The sequence below is a fragment of the Solea senegalensis genome, linkage group LG5, assembly GCF_019176455.1.
Source record: "Solea senegalensis isolate Sse05_10M linkage group LG5, IFAPA_SoseM_1, whole genome shotgun sequence".
Taxonomy (NCBI): Eukaryota; Metazoa; Chordata; class Actinopteri; order Pleuronectiformes; family Soleidae; genus Solea; species Solea senegalensis.
In genome coordinates this window covers 7,808,361-7,822,345 of record NC_058025.1, presented here as the reverse complement: position 1 = coordinate 7,822,345, position 13,985 = coordinate 7,808,361, and the positions used below count along the sequence as shown (strand labels likewise).

The 13,985-nt window shown below is 42.6% G+C and overlaps 1 protein-coding gene across 2 annotated transcripts; it reads left to right on the top strand.

Moving 5' to 3' along the window:
• Positions 1–5,351: 5,351 nt before the first annotated feature.
• Positions 5,352–13,965, top strand: foxn4 (forkhead box N4). Of its 2 annotated transcripts, none has more exons than XM_044025504.1 (10): positions 5,352–6,122; positions 6,564–6,666; positions 9,081–9,247; positions 10,031–10,143; positions 10,236–10,346; positions 10,432–10,559; positions 10,660–10,756; positions 10,845–11,052; positions 11,979–12,371; positions 12,973–13,965. In XM_044025504.1, exons 2-10 carry the CDS (start codon positions 6,587–6,589, stop codon positions 13,221–13,223), a joined length of 1,548 nt encoding a protein of 515 aa, XP_043881439.1. In that variant the 5' UTR covers positions 5,352–6,122; positions 6,564–6,586; the 3' UTR covers positions 13,224–13,965. The 2 variants fall into 2 exon arrangements, with proteins under 2 accessions (XP_043881439.1, XP_043881438.1); XM_044025503.1 differs by having other exon boundaries at positions 5,353–6,125; positions 6,568–6,666.
• Positions 13,966–13,985: the final 20 nt, after the last annotated feature.

Below are 13,985 nucleotides of genomic sequence, written 5' to 3'. Positions count from 1 at the left end.
AAACATCGTAAAACAAACATAAACCTATCATATCGGACAATAATAAGGCACAGTCACACAGCAAAACTAAATGTGTAAATGAATGAATGAATTACACAGGATAAAACATTATAAATTATACAGTAAGAAACCATGAAACTTGCATTATAAAAGAGAAATTCATGTTGCTTATTCCTAACATGAGGACAGGGATTACCACAATCAAATAAGAGGCCAAACGTTCAGGAAGTGTAACACCTCGTGAATATTCTGTTTGCCTCTGTGTATAAAAATGACTCTGCCTTAAATTGGCCACACCCTGCTGTGAGATCCTGGGTGGAAGTAATAACGTGTTTACCGGTGTAACCTGGTAACCCAGAAAACACAGGTGTCCATTTTCTCTGTTACCGTGACCTAAATATGCGGCGAGCTCGGGTGTCGTCGGCGTTTATCGATTGATTAATGCCCGGGAAGGTGTCAGTTAATCGGCCATAATGGCGAGCGCTTGAGTGTTCAGCATATTTGAATTATTCACTCTCCACTCCAGAAAAGTTGTCAAGGTTACCTCTGCTGTCGTCCCACCTCTGCCCGGCCTCGCAATGCTTGTCCAATCTTAACAAGCTTTGTGCTACCCACTGGGCTCTGATTCAGCACGAGACCCGGCAAATCCAATTACACAGGAGTCAGAGAGGTTGATTTTCCCATTATAGATTCCATGCTGAGAATGAGAGCTGATGATAACACTCACATCACACCACCGATGCCCCAACTCCCTCTCTACACTCTCCTCCTTATTTTGTCTCCATTTCACTGTGTCCCTCCCTTTATTTCAGCATCTCTTCCTATCTAATTCCTCCTCTCCAAAAAAAGGGACCCTCTTTCTTCCCCCGTCCCTTTCTTTGGATCTCTCCTTCTTTCATAGTCCATTATTCTAATTTTTTAGAGCGGCGTAACGAAAGCTGGGCCCTGTCATCATTTCAGGCCTAAATGCTGGTTCAGTGGGGTTACTTCATACTCCATATTGCACTTTTTTTTTGTCTTGAAAACACACATGTAGAACATCACTAATTCATCACTAATTGTGCATCACTTACTCAGTCCTATTTGCACTACAGCTTTAAACATCTACTTGCTTTACACTTGATTTCTTAACACAGTTAATCACCAAGAAGAAAGATACGTGTCAGTCTGAATAACCTGTAAAAGGTCACTGCAAAAACTAAAAGCAAAATAATTTGAACAACTTGACTTAAGGATGTGTGTGTGCCATCCTTAGGAGAAACCATGAGCCTGCTGTGCCACATAAAAAACTAATGGGAGCTCCTTTGGAAACGAGGTTCTTTTGCACTCAATCGGCTGTGAAAGGAAAAGGACTTTTGGTCAGTCTTTAGCCTTTAGGGCACTCAAAAGGACTGACCTCGCCTCAGACCAGAGACTTTGGTGTTGACACAGGTCACCAAGAGGTCAGTACCATTGACCCCTCTAAACCCCAAAGACAGGGTCCCCTGTGATCCTTGCGGACAATAGGATTGGGGAGTCCAGCGTTCTGTCCGGAGAAGTCATCTGCCGTGATGCAGAGAGAGAAGAGACTGTGTGATGTGACTTGACATAGACTGACCAGTACTTAAAACGTGCAGCGCAACCATTCACCTGATTCTGACACAAACAGAGGGGTGAAAACTGTGGTTTTGAAGGCGAGGCATTCACACCACTAAACATGAAGTGGTCTTTTTTTTGGTCATTTGAGTGAAATGACCTCTGACCACTGGAGTTTGTTGCATGTTAGCTTTAAAGGTTCACACAATTCATACCTGAATCCTGCTTTTACAATAAAGATTTAAAGAGACAGTGCAGAAACCAAAATGATTTTGTCGTGCACGCTCAGCAAATGTTACCCTAATTGTTCATCCCCACAGTCAGAACTAAATTTGGAAAGAAAACTCTAGCTCTTTCATTTTCTTGGAAACATTTACAAAGGGAGCATAAACTTTCACAGTGGATCACTTTAGGGTAATTTAAATCAGTTTTAATGTGTATTGACTGGATATTGTGTTTTCTTCTGTCTTTTACAGAGTGCACTTATTGGCCCGGTCTCAGAGGAGTATAATTCTGTTAAATTTAGGTTCAAATGATGCACAAGGTCAGCCACACGTTGTCGCCTTCTCACTTTACTAGTACAATATTACTGTTGTGCTTCCACCTTGCCTTCCACAGGCTTGACGTAAAATGAATCACTTCCTGCGTGCAACTTGGAAATGTCAGCAGCAACAGCCGCGAGATTCAAAACCACGCCATGCCGAGAAATACGGAGTGACACGAGGAGCTGATGTGTTTGATCAGTATTGCGTGAACTCATTTGGCCATGGCTTGAATGTAATGGACATTCATTCATATCTTCTTAGACAACTTGGTATTCTTCAGTATTCACTTAGTAGCACTTCAACACACAAACCAAAACACTAAATCAAAACATGAGCACAGTTTTGGAATGTTTGACATGTGTCCTCAATCTCTGACGACACTTCACAGTCATTTTATGTCTTAATATAATACATTTCTTAACTTACATCACCTTCAAGATAGTGGCAATGACTTCATGGGCAGCTCCGAGAGCTTGACCAGGCTGTGCGATACATTCAGGACACAAATGACAACTCTGTGTGGCTCAGGAACCGAGTGACTATTCTCCCCTTCTACGCCTGTTCAGGAGTAATGGGGGAAACAATGGGATCACGGCCTGAGGATTGGCCTGCGTTTGCTGCCAGTGTTTTTTTGTCTTGCACCAAAGTGTTTACTCAAAATACATCAGGTTCTCTGAGAATGAGGTCAGCTCACCCCTCTAATCTCCTCTGCCGGGCTGAGACACAGTGTCCCCCGTCCCCCCCCAGAACACCATGTCACCCAAAGTGACCCTCCGGCCATAACAGAGGAAGCTGCTGTCAGCCATGCTTAGGCAAGGAGCGGTATCACGGTCCTGCCAGAGACATCGTTTTCTCACAGAAGCTGCGACCTGAAGGGAGCCGAGTGAGAAGCCTGGTCAGGCTGGACTGTCAGGCAGAGAAGTTGAGGGAAATCTCAACACACAGCAATTTAACGATAACACAGCTTCTACCACTTGGCCATAAGGACTAAGACTACGTGTATGCAGACATACGCACTGGCAGTTATTAATCTATCAGGCTCTCCTTGGCTTAGTGCCTCCATATCTGCACACTCTTCTTCAAAGAAGTCCAAACATGCACAAGTGAACTGCAACTTCACTTCCTGTTTTTAAAGCCCGTCTTAACATGCACTTTGTGTGCTGTTGGTGTTGTACAGAACGTTTTGTTTTTAACTTTATATATGTATGTATATGTAATGTATATATATATATTAATTTTTACCTGTGTTTTATGTCATTTTATTGTTATTGTACATATAAATGAAGTGGATTGGATTGGATTGGTGATTTTTGCTGAATTGCTGAATGAGCTAAATTGTATTATGAAGTGAAACACTTAGTTTAATCATCTATAACCTTTGGTTTGTTTTAGAATTCCTTAGATTTCTTCTAGTCTTGTAATATTCTGTAATTGTGTCTACTCCTGCTACAGGCACAGAATAATCTGTGAGTAAAAAGACTGCCACCGTAAACCATTGAAATGCAATGGTCTCATTACCAAATGATGTGTATAATCATTATTTATATATGTATATATATATATATATATATATATATAAAATCATTACTCTTCACCTGCAGTAGGTCATATTATCATCTCCCTTCCCCTCAGTCTTCTCTGACGGTAACACAGCGGGCTTTAGGACCTGCAGTATCTGCTCTGTGAGGGTGCTCTTGTTTTTGTCCGTTACATTCATGCATGTAATCATTGATTGTGCCTATTGTGACAGGCTGATTTACCATCTGTAAGGTCCCATGGGCCTGATACTGCTGTCACTGCAGTCTCCCCACAGACTGTCAGGAATTCCTCTTTAATTTCCGGTGTTAAGTTTAGTTTCAAACCGGTTTCACATTCGATCCAGCTGGTGTTAAAAAAACCAGGCTCTTCTCTTTCCTTTCCTTTTTTATTTTTTTCAAACATACATTTCACTCTGTTTAACTCATTGTGTCTCATGAGAGTGTGAGACACGTGTCTACTTTGATCAGATGATGCCCAAATCTAACATTTCCCTTGTAGAGGAAGCTCTCTTGAATGAATTGGCTGTCATTTTGTTTAATTTTTGGTGTAGCATGTGTTGTTTTTGGCACTTTTGTAGCTCCTTAATGTTTATTTTTAATGTCTGACGCAACACACAGCCTGTGAAACCTTATGTTTGGATCTGAAGGAAGAGGGTTTTCTCTCTTTTTTTTTGGAACAGGAGGCACTGGCGCTGAACTTGATCATTGTTAAAAACTCTGCAAAGATGATGTTTTAAAAAGAAGCAATCCCTAATACTAGAGGCTGCTTTTCCAAATTCAAGGCTGAATCAATTTTCTTGGACATCTAGGCATGGGAAAGGCAAAGTCAGTCAAACAAAATGACTCAAAAATAAATGTCCACCCCATAATCTGATAATGATAATCTGATTAAATCACTATCATTAAAGGTTGCATACAGTGAACTACAATGGAAGTGACATTTTATACCAATGATGACATTAATTCCTTATTTTCTGGACAGTGTGCTGCAACTCGAGACAGGAAGACATTCTCTCTGAAGTGGAGACCATGTGTGTGTGTGTGTGTGCATGCAGTAGACTGTGAGGATAGAATTTGGTTCAAACCTGTCTTTGTGAGGGCAAATTGACCTTGTGAGGACATTTTGGCTGGTCCTTTCATTTTTAAAGGGCTTTTTCAGGGTCAAGTCTCAGTTTTACAGTTAGGGTTAGAATTAGAGCTGCAACTAACAATTAGTTTTGTATGTGTTTGGTCTGTGAAATGTTTTTTTTTTAAATGGTGATTGGTGTTTCTCAAACATGTTGTCAAATGTCTTGTTTTGCCTACAGATTTTTTGGTTGTATGGAGCAAAGAAACCCAGAAAATAAGAAAATATTTACATGTAAGAGTATTAATTATTATTAAACAACAAAAAACGCTCAAGTGCAGCCCTATTTAATGTCAGGGATGTCAGGGTTAAGTTAAGGGTTAGGGATTTTGGGTAAGGGACTAGTGAATGCATTATGTGTAATAAATGTCCTCACTAAGAAAGCTGTACAAGAATGTTTGTGTGTGTGTGTGTGTGTGTGTACAGAGCAGTGTTTGAGCCTTTATTGCCGCCTCCTGCTGCAGCTCACCCGGCGTTCTGCCCTCCTCCCTACGCGCCTCCCCAGCTCTTTTTCCCACCGCTGAGAGGAGCGGGACGCGGCCACGGCGGCGGGAAGCAAATTATCTACAAGCACTTCCCTAAAAAGAAAAAAAAAAAGTTCACACTCATACACAGATGCCACCACAAGTAGCGACTCACATCGTCTTAGACATGGACGAAGGAACTCAGTGGGAATAACGTGACACGAGGGGAAAGTGGAGCAAAACATGGATATTTAATGATTCTTCTTTTTTTATGTGTTTTGTTTTTATTCTATCGATTTCTTAACCCCTGATCCGATTAAACCTTTTAATTGTATAGTAAAAAAAAAAGAGTCTTAAAAGGACTTGCTCGTGTTTGCGTTTTACGCACAGGTGCGCGCCGTAAAACAGACTTGGACCTTGTTTTCAGTACAGCAGATTTACAAGAACCTTTCAAAAGTCACCCGGTAAGAGGACTACAATGTCTGGATGGAGTATGGACTGACTTTTAGCGCATGAAACGCGCGCGTGGCTCAGGTGCGCCACCTCAAACACAGAGAGGCGTCACCACAAAGTGAGGAACAGAGACATAATATACCAACTTCTTTTTTGCACTTGCTGCTGCTGCTGCTGCGGGGGAGTGTGGACTTGGTGCGGGGACTGCTGCGGTCACAGCAGCTGTCAGACCCATGTGATTCTCCTGCCCCTCGGGCCACTGGCAGCTCCGCTCAGGTCTCCACTGCGCATGTCAGAGCGCTGGACAGCTCCAGAGAGGGAAATTTAAAAACGGTTTTGGGAGAATCAAGTGCAACACAGAGAAATACAGTTACAGGGGCTCACGACCGGCTCACACTATCTTCACCCTCATCCAAAAAAACAGGTGACTTTTGCACGATTTCTCGCTTTCTGTATCACAGTCTTTGTCAGAGTCTTGTAGTTTTTTAATGAGCTTTTCTGACATTTGAATGGTTTCTAGACTTTTAATATACTTTCCCTCTGATGTGGTTAACTGATCTTGGCTGAGCAAATGTGACTAAACTGGTTTTGTAAACATGTAAACTGAGTGCTTTTTGAACACAGGCTTATTTTGCTATTTCAGTGGCTTTTGTTGAAGTGTTAGACTTTAACTAAACTAATATTGCAAATAACAGTTTATGTTGCTACTGCTATCAATTCACTCTTTAATGTATTTATAATTGCATATTTTTTTATTCAACCTTTAATTTTCTTAGATATAGAACACTTTGCTTCACATTCCTTATTTCTAAAAGTACTGAGGAAATGATCTAAAATGTGTCATTTGTTTTTATCACATTGCACAGGCACCACATATCCCAGGAAATGATAGAAGGTGGAATAACATCCATGATGTCGGGTATAATTGAGAATGCTGGGCATCATCCGTCTCCTCAGGACTACAGGTAAGGTTTCTGACTGAAAACACGCTCCATAATAGCAGGAAACTATGGTTACAGAGTTGTTTAGGGACAAACACACACACAGTCATTCTTTTGCCGCATGTTAACAAAAGAGCTCAGGATCAAACTCTGAGACAGCTCCATAGATAAAAGTGATGAAATCCGTGAAGGTGTTTTCATGGAGAGTCATGGAACAAATTGTCTGACCCCACTATGTTTCATCTGAAGGTAGATGGACAGCTCTTTTTGTGCACGGAGGGGGTTGCATGAAAAAGGCTAAAAAGAAAACTGAAGAATAAATAATTTTCAGTCTGAATGGATCTGTCAGAAACCATCAGCTCTGTGTACACTCCTGCTGTCGGCACACGGACAGCGTGAGCCTCTTGGCCTGCCGACTCAGGGGGAGACGGGGCGCCCCGGGTCACCACTGTGCACAAGTGGCTCCCAATTAGAAAGGAGGGGTGAAGGGAAGGGGGAGGTGCAATATTTAGTGTTGTTGAACCTCTGGGAACGAAACATGGAGACACCAGTTCAACATGTTTTGCATCAGTGAGCAATTTCTATACTGCTGGTAGAAGGAGAGGATGGGGAGAGGAGGAGGGAGAGCCTCCACTGTGCCGTCTAATCTGCAGTTTCTATCAATATCTATAATTTATCACAAATGAGTGCAGCTTTGGGTCAATCAGAGACGCTGCAAAACTATAAAATACCAACTTTAAGCGTATACACATATTATGTTTCTTCTACAAATAAAAAAAAACAAAAAACACACATCTGTGGTGCTTTCTCTGAACATGTTTTTATATCATTTAAGTAAAACTGCACAGGGGGAAAAAAAAAGAATGGAAAAAAAAAACAGCAGCAGCATGAGTCAGAGACACAGAGACACGCCGCCGTCTGTGATAATGTGACACCTCACAGGGCGTTACATTACGTTTACATTGCTCCGCCGACAAAAGATGATTCATCAAAGTCTTTCACTGGCGCATGCAAGGTGTTAAAGGACGTGTGCTGCCGATTCCTGCTCACGGTGATGTCACGTATTCAGACGGCAGACACAGAGCCCTGACCTCAAACTACATGTGCACCCCCTCTGCCCTGAGGCCTTGTTGATTTCCCCCATTTAGGCAGGATGAGGGGTGGGGGGTGTAGTTGAGGGTGATGGAGGGGAGGATAGAGGCTGGAAAGGGACAGGAAAGCAGATGGCACCCTATTTGTCCCCTTATGTGAGGGCTGTCATTCCAACAGATTAATGCGAGGGCTGGGCAAAGAAAAGAAACGACAGAGACAATCAAGGAAGGGTCTGGGGAAGACAATAGAGCCACGTGCCACTGGGCAGATTTGTCGTTTGGGACACAATAGGTGATCATTTTTCAATGGACAGGGCCAACTGTTGCAGGCAACATGTGCTGCCGTCCCATGTTTCAAACGATCACATGCGTTGTTTACTTATGATTCAGCCAATGGTTGCGCGGAGACCGTGGTCACCTGACACATGGTTGATTTTTTTATTAGGAGATTACGTGTGTGTGTGTGTGTGTGTGTTTGTAAAGGGGTGGGATGTACTCGTACACTGTCCACACAAAGTACTCCCACAAAGTAACTGAATAATATGTGTTGTCATAGCGACCCCAATTACTAAACCCTTGTCCAATGAATGTGTGTGTGTTGAAGAGACTGGAGAGGATTCAAGAGGGGAACCTCCCTTTTCTTTCTTTCTCTCGGCCCATAAAAGCTGTAATGACAGGAAGCTGATTGGTGCTGGTCGTGCGCTGGTTAAACAGAAAATCCACGCAGTCGCTCAACATTTGGTTAAATGAAGGATTGCATATTATAATTTAAGAAAAAAAACTATTTCATGTACAGTTAATTATCTATTTGTTTTCACACTTTCTGTATGATTTTTTAATTTAGCCTCCGGCAGGTTGATGATTTTGGTTTCCATTGATGGATTTTAAATGTTTTTTTTATGTCAAAGAATAATACAATTTATACCAGTAAATATTTTCAGCTGAAGTATTAAATGAATCAAGTTTAATATGTTTTATATGTGTAATTTAGACGTCCCTTTAATGTTTTTAAGCAGTTTTGAGCGGCAGAGTATTAAAAAAGCCAAATACAAACAAAAACACTTATTAACTTAACAGATGATTTAGCCTCATCTTTGATTGTAAACTGTCACTTGTGTCGCAGATAATCTTCTTATGGTAAATCTTGGACACAGCAGCTTATACACAGCATCACTGGGCACAGCTTTAATCTCTGCCCCCCCGGTCACACTCGTTGCAGTGGTTCTGACTTTGAAGGACTTCATGTCCTGTCAAGTGTTTACATTTAAAAATCCACTCATGCTCTCCAACTAACCAACCAACAACCATCTCTCTCTCTCTCTCCCCTCCCCCCCTCCTCTCGTGAAGGCTTCTGACCACGGACCCCTCCCAGCTGAGGGAGGAGGACCTCCCTGGGGACCTGCAGTCTCTGTCATGGCTCACCTCTGTAGATGTGCCCCGAATACAGCAGATGGCTGATAGTCGAGGCCACAGCAACGGGCCCTCCCAGGGCAGCTTGTTGGAGCAACAGACAGGTGAGGCGACGGGGAGGGGGACAGTGCAATATTCAAAAAACCACCATCATCTCTCTGATTGGACAAAGCATGAGTCCAGGGTTCTTCTGGATCATTATGGCTCCTGCAGACACAAACACAGCTGTTTGTTTTTGTCGGCATCCACAAAATATAAACGCATGATTTATCCTTGTATGAGAACAAATTCATTAGTTTAATAAAAATTATTCTGAACGATGAAGGTCGATTAATATATGATATGCTAGAAATCTAACTTTAGAAAGTGATCCCCACGCTTGCTTGACAGGTGCTGTTAACATTAATACTGTTCTGACCATCATCATAAACACTCCCCACAGTAGTTATCATATCACAGTTCAGTAATAGTATGGTAAAAATCATGATGCGAGTAACTTTCAGCTGTAAAATGTGGTAATTATAAAGACTATAAAATATAAGATATAAGATTATAAAAATATAAAGACTGAATTTGGTCAAACAAGACCTTATATAAGGGTGGTAACATTCTGAAATCGAATAACTTCCTTTTTTGGTGTACAAATATTCCTTGTGTGGCTCATTGACCTATTTTGTTGGAACTGTCTTTACACCTGTCTGTGTGCGTTTTCCTTTTGCTCCCCGTCTGGTACCAAGCTGTGATTCCTATCTAACCCTAACCCTTGACCTACTATAACCACCATTATCTCACCTCTGCTGTGGCCGAATGTCAGATGACCTGCTGCTGTGCAAGTTTGCCCACATTATATCAAACTAAGAGGAAGTCTGCCCTGTTTGTCCCCACAGCTCAGCTGAGCAGCTTGACCATGACAGTAGGACAGGGCTCGATGCTCCAGCTCCAGAGCAACATGCAGCACAGCCCGATAGGAATCAGCATCATCAACACCCACAGTGGAAGTGTAAGTTTCTGCAGCACCGGGAGAAGGAAATCTCGTTGTAATGGCACTTTAATTTAGTTTAATTTAACCGGCCCCTTACATTTGTTTCACAGATGTCTCCGTTCTCCATGAACGGGATGCCTTCTCCAGGATACCAATGTCCTACCTCAGTGTACCAGCCTACACCACAGCAGGTGTACTCTCTAACCCAAACTGGACAACAGGTGACCAGCTTATAAAAGAGATTATTTTAATCAGCGGACACATGTGACAAATGAGGTTCTGAACATCCTCTCCTCTCTTTCCTAGTGTTCAACAACTGGGCTTTATAGCAATGTCTCTTTCAGCGACCAAAGTCTTTTCACACAACCTCGACTGGCTCCACAAGAGCAGGAGCTGCAGCCCAAGTCTTTCCCCAAGCCGATCTACTCATACAGGTCAGCACACACACACACACACACATATGGTTTTCTGACTTTGTTTCTTACCTTAATTCACATTACGTTTTCACTTCATTTCCTTGTGTTCTCTCCTCAGCTGTTTGATTGCCATGGCTCTGAAAAACAGCAAAACTGGCAGCCTCCCCGTCAGTGAGATTTATAGCTTTATGAAGGAACATTTTCCTTATTTTAAGGTATGGTAATCTCCTAATTATTACGTGCAAGCTCGTAAAGAGAAGTAAAGAATAGGACTGATGATACAGTACCTCTCTCTCCCTGCAGACAGCACCTGATGGATGGAAGAACTCCGTGAGACACAACCTGTCCTTAAACAAGTGCTTTGAGAAGGTGGAGAACAAGACGAGCAGTTCCTCCCGTAAGGGCTGTCTGTGGGCGCTGAACCCTGCCAAAATTGACAAGATGGAGGAAGAGATGCAGAAGTGGAAACGCAAGGACCTGCCAGCCATTCGCCGCAGCATGGCTAACCCTGGTTAGACATGAATGTTCTTTGTATAATTTGGGGAATGATAAAAGATAGAAGACGCTTCATTCTGGCTGTAGAATCATTTCATCCTCCACAAAGTAAAGGCCCTTACCTAAAGGGCGTTTAAAAGGCTTATACTACAATAACCACAAAGTTTTATATTGAAAATATTGTACACTAATGGGTAAACCCTCCTCAATGTTACACTCTTAGTCTATCCAGCGAGCATCAGCCACGAACACAGAGATAACACTGTAGTGGGTAACGTCTAGATATTAATAATTATACATTACATTCAAGCCACTGTCAACTGATTTCACACAATGCTGTTGGAGCCTAACGAGCTCCACGTGCCTCTCTGTATTTCTCAGTGTAGTGGTGTTGAGATCTGCTGTTGCCCGGCGACAGTCCCCGCATAGCTCACAGAAAGTTAATGAAGCAGCAACATTGTATAAGTAAAGTGAGACGACTGAAGACACAAAGAAGAGGATTTTACTGCTAAAAAGGCACACAGTTGTTCAGCAGTTTGACAGGATAAATGTTTCTTTACTCCCGTCCACGTCTGTGCTGTTCACGCACAAATGCTCCTCGAGTCATGTCGGGTAGTGTTGCTTGACAGTGCCTATTTCAGGTGGAGGACACAGCATACAAATAATGTTACATCATTTCTGATCATAAAGAAACAGAACAACATCATCATCAACAACAACAACAAAAAAATCGCCTTTTCTCATATCTAATATAGCTCTGCTGGTGACACGATAACCTATTAATTCCTTCTTTACTTTATCTCACGTCTTTACCAAAATGAATCCCCTAAGAATAACTGGTTAGGATGTAATTTAACTTAATTTGTATAGCTTTTCTATGCAAACGGACAATAAAGTGTCATCTAATGTTATCTTAATTCAATATGTTCTTGTTTCCTGTAGATGAGCTGGACAAACTGATCACCGACCGCCCAGAGAACTGCAGACGCAAGGTTTTAGAACCCGGCATGACCCGGCTGCCCAGCTGTCAGACGGGCCTCCCCCTGCCCATCCCCACGCAGATGCAGCCTCAGCCTATAGTCACGCTGTCCCTCCCGTGTTTACCCATGCACCAGCACCACCAGTTCCAGGCCCAGCTTCAGGCACAGGCTCGACTGGCCCCCATGTCCCCTGCCCCGGCACAGACGCCCCCGCTCCACGCAGTCCCCGACCTTTGCCACAGTCCACTCACTCAGCAGCCCAGCAAAGCCCCTGATGACTTCTACAGCCTGCACAGTGAGACGCACACAGAGGTGGACGCACTGGACCCCAGCATCATGGACTTTGCCTTCCAAGGTAAATAAATCACTTAGGCTAAAGACACAGTTTGACGGGTTTGGTGTGGAAGAACCTGACTGTTCCATCGAGCACCTTTGGGATGAAGTGGAACAGAGATTGTGAGCCAGCTCTTCTCGTCCAACATCAGTGCCTGACCTCATAAATGCTCTACAGAGTGAATGGACACAAATTCACATTGAAACACTTCAAAATCAGGAGTTAAGACTTCCAAGAAGTGTGGAAGCTGTTGTAGCTGCAAAAGGGGAACAAACTCCATATTAAAGTCCTGTATATGTATTTGAATACATCATTACAGGTTCTGTTGGTGTTATGGTCAGACGTCTTTTGTCCATATAGCATATTTAAGACTCTATTTGTATCTTACATATAGCCTCTTTAAATACATTTAAATCTTTTCACTGTGTGTTCTTGTTTATGCATGTTTATTAGCTTGGAGTGTTCTATAAATGAAATAACTATTGTATTATAACTCTTAGGTGAAAAAAAAAAAAACTGCAACTAATCTGTTGATCCACACCGAATCTCCTGTAACGACTGTGTTAGATAATGGAGGAGTAGTAGCAACAGTATCTAAACCTCTCTCTCTCTACCTGCTCAGGTAATCTGTGGGAAGAAATGAAGGACGACAGCTTTAACTTGGACGCCTTGGGCGCCATCACTAACTCACCCCTCCGACTATCAGACTGTGACTTGGGGACAGCCGGCCTTCCTCCCGTCTCCTCTGGAGTGAACCTGCCGCTGTCAGACGTGCAGGTGACCGGCCTCTACACGTCCTACACCTCACAGGACGTCCTGTCCTCTCAGTGCATGGGCACGTCGGCCAACAACAAGCCCATCGTACTGCTTTAAAGCAGCCAACCTGTCTCTGACAAAGAGTCGGTGTGATTTACTCATCTGTCAGTGTGTGTGTGTGTGTGGATACCGACTGCAGACATCGCAAGTCTGGCTTCTGCTGCGCTCCTGAAGCTGCAGATCCCACTGCTTTCCTACATTCACATGGGAATTGTCCGCAGATCATTTCAGACACACACCCCCCACCTCAAGAAAACTCAGAGAACTGACCCTACTGATAAATTAAGATGTGGCTGTAAGAAAGAAGTATGTAAAGACTTGAATATCTAGCTTTGCCAAGCAAAGACTCAAAGCCTGTATGAGCGTGTGAGGATTCCCACGTGGAGATGTATGCGGAAGTTTGCATCTACCAGTTTTCCTACTCTTCACTGTGCGTTTTTTAAAAGTCCTCACACGCTGTAGCTCCCCCATCTCCTGTCTGTTGTTTTGTGCTAGACATTATTACTGTGATGTTTTATTTATATTTATAAAAAGGCAGCTGGAGAGGGCGGCGACTCTTGTCAGTCTTTTGCTGTACATATTTGAATGTTTTCAAATTGCTATTGCCTCAGAAAAGCTTTTCTTTTTGACTGTATTTACCCGCTCCCTTCCAAAAGGCAAACATGTTCCAACACTTTGAGTAATCCAGATCTTTTACACATTATTCTTTTACACACTGTGATTAACATGTCTGAAAGTTAGGTGTATATTATGTTCATTAACGTGACCATAATAAAAATCAAAAGGGTAAATAAAAAAAGGCCTGTTTTGCCAAAAAAA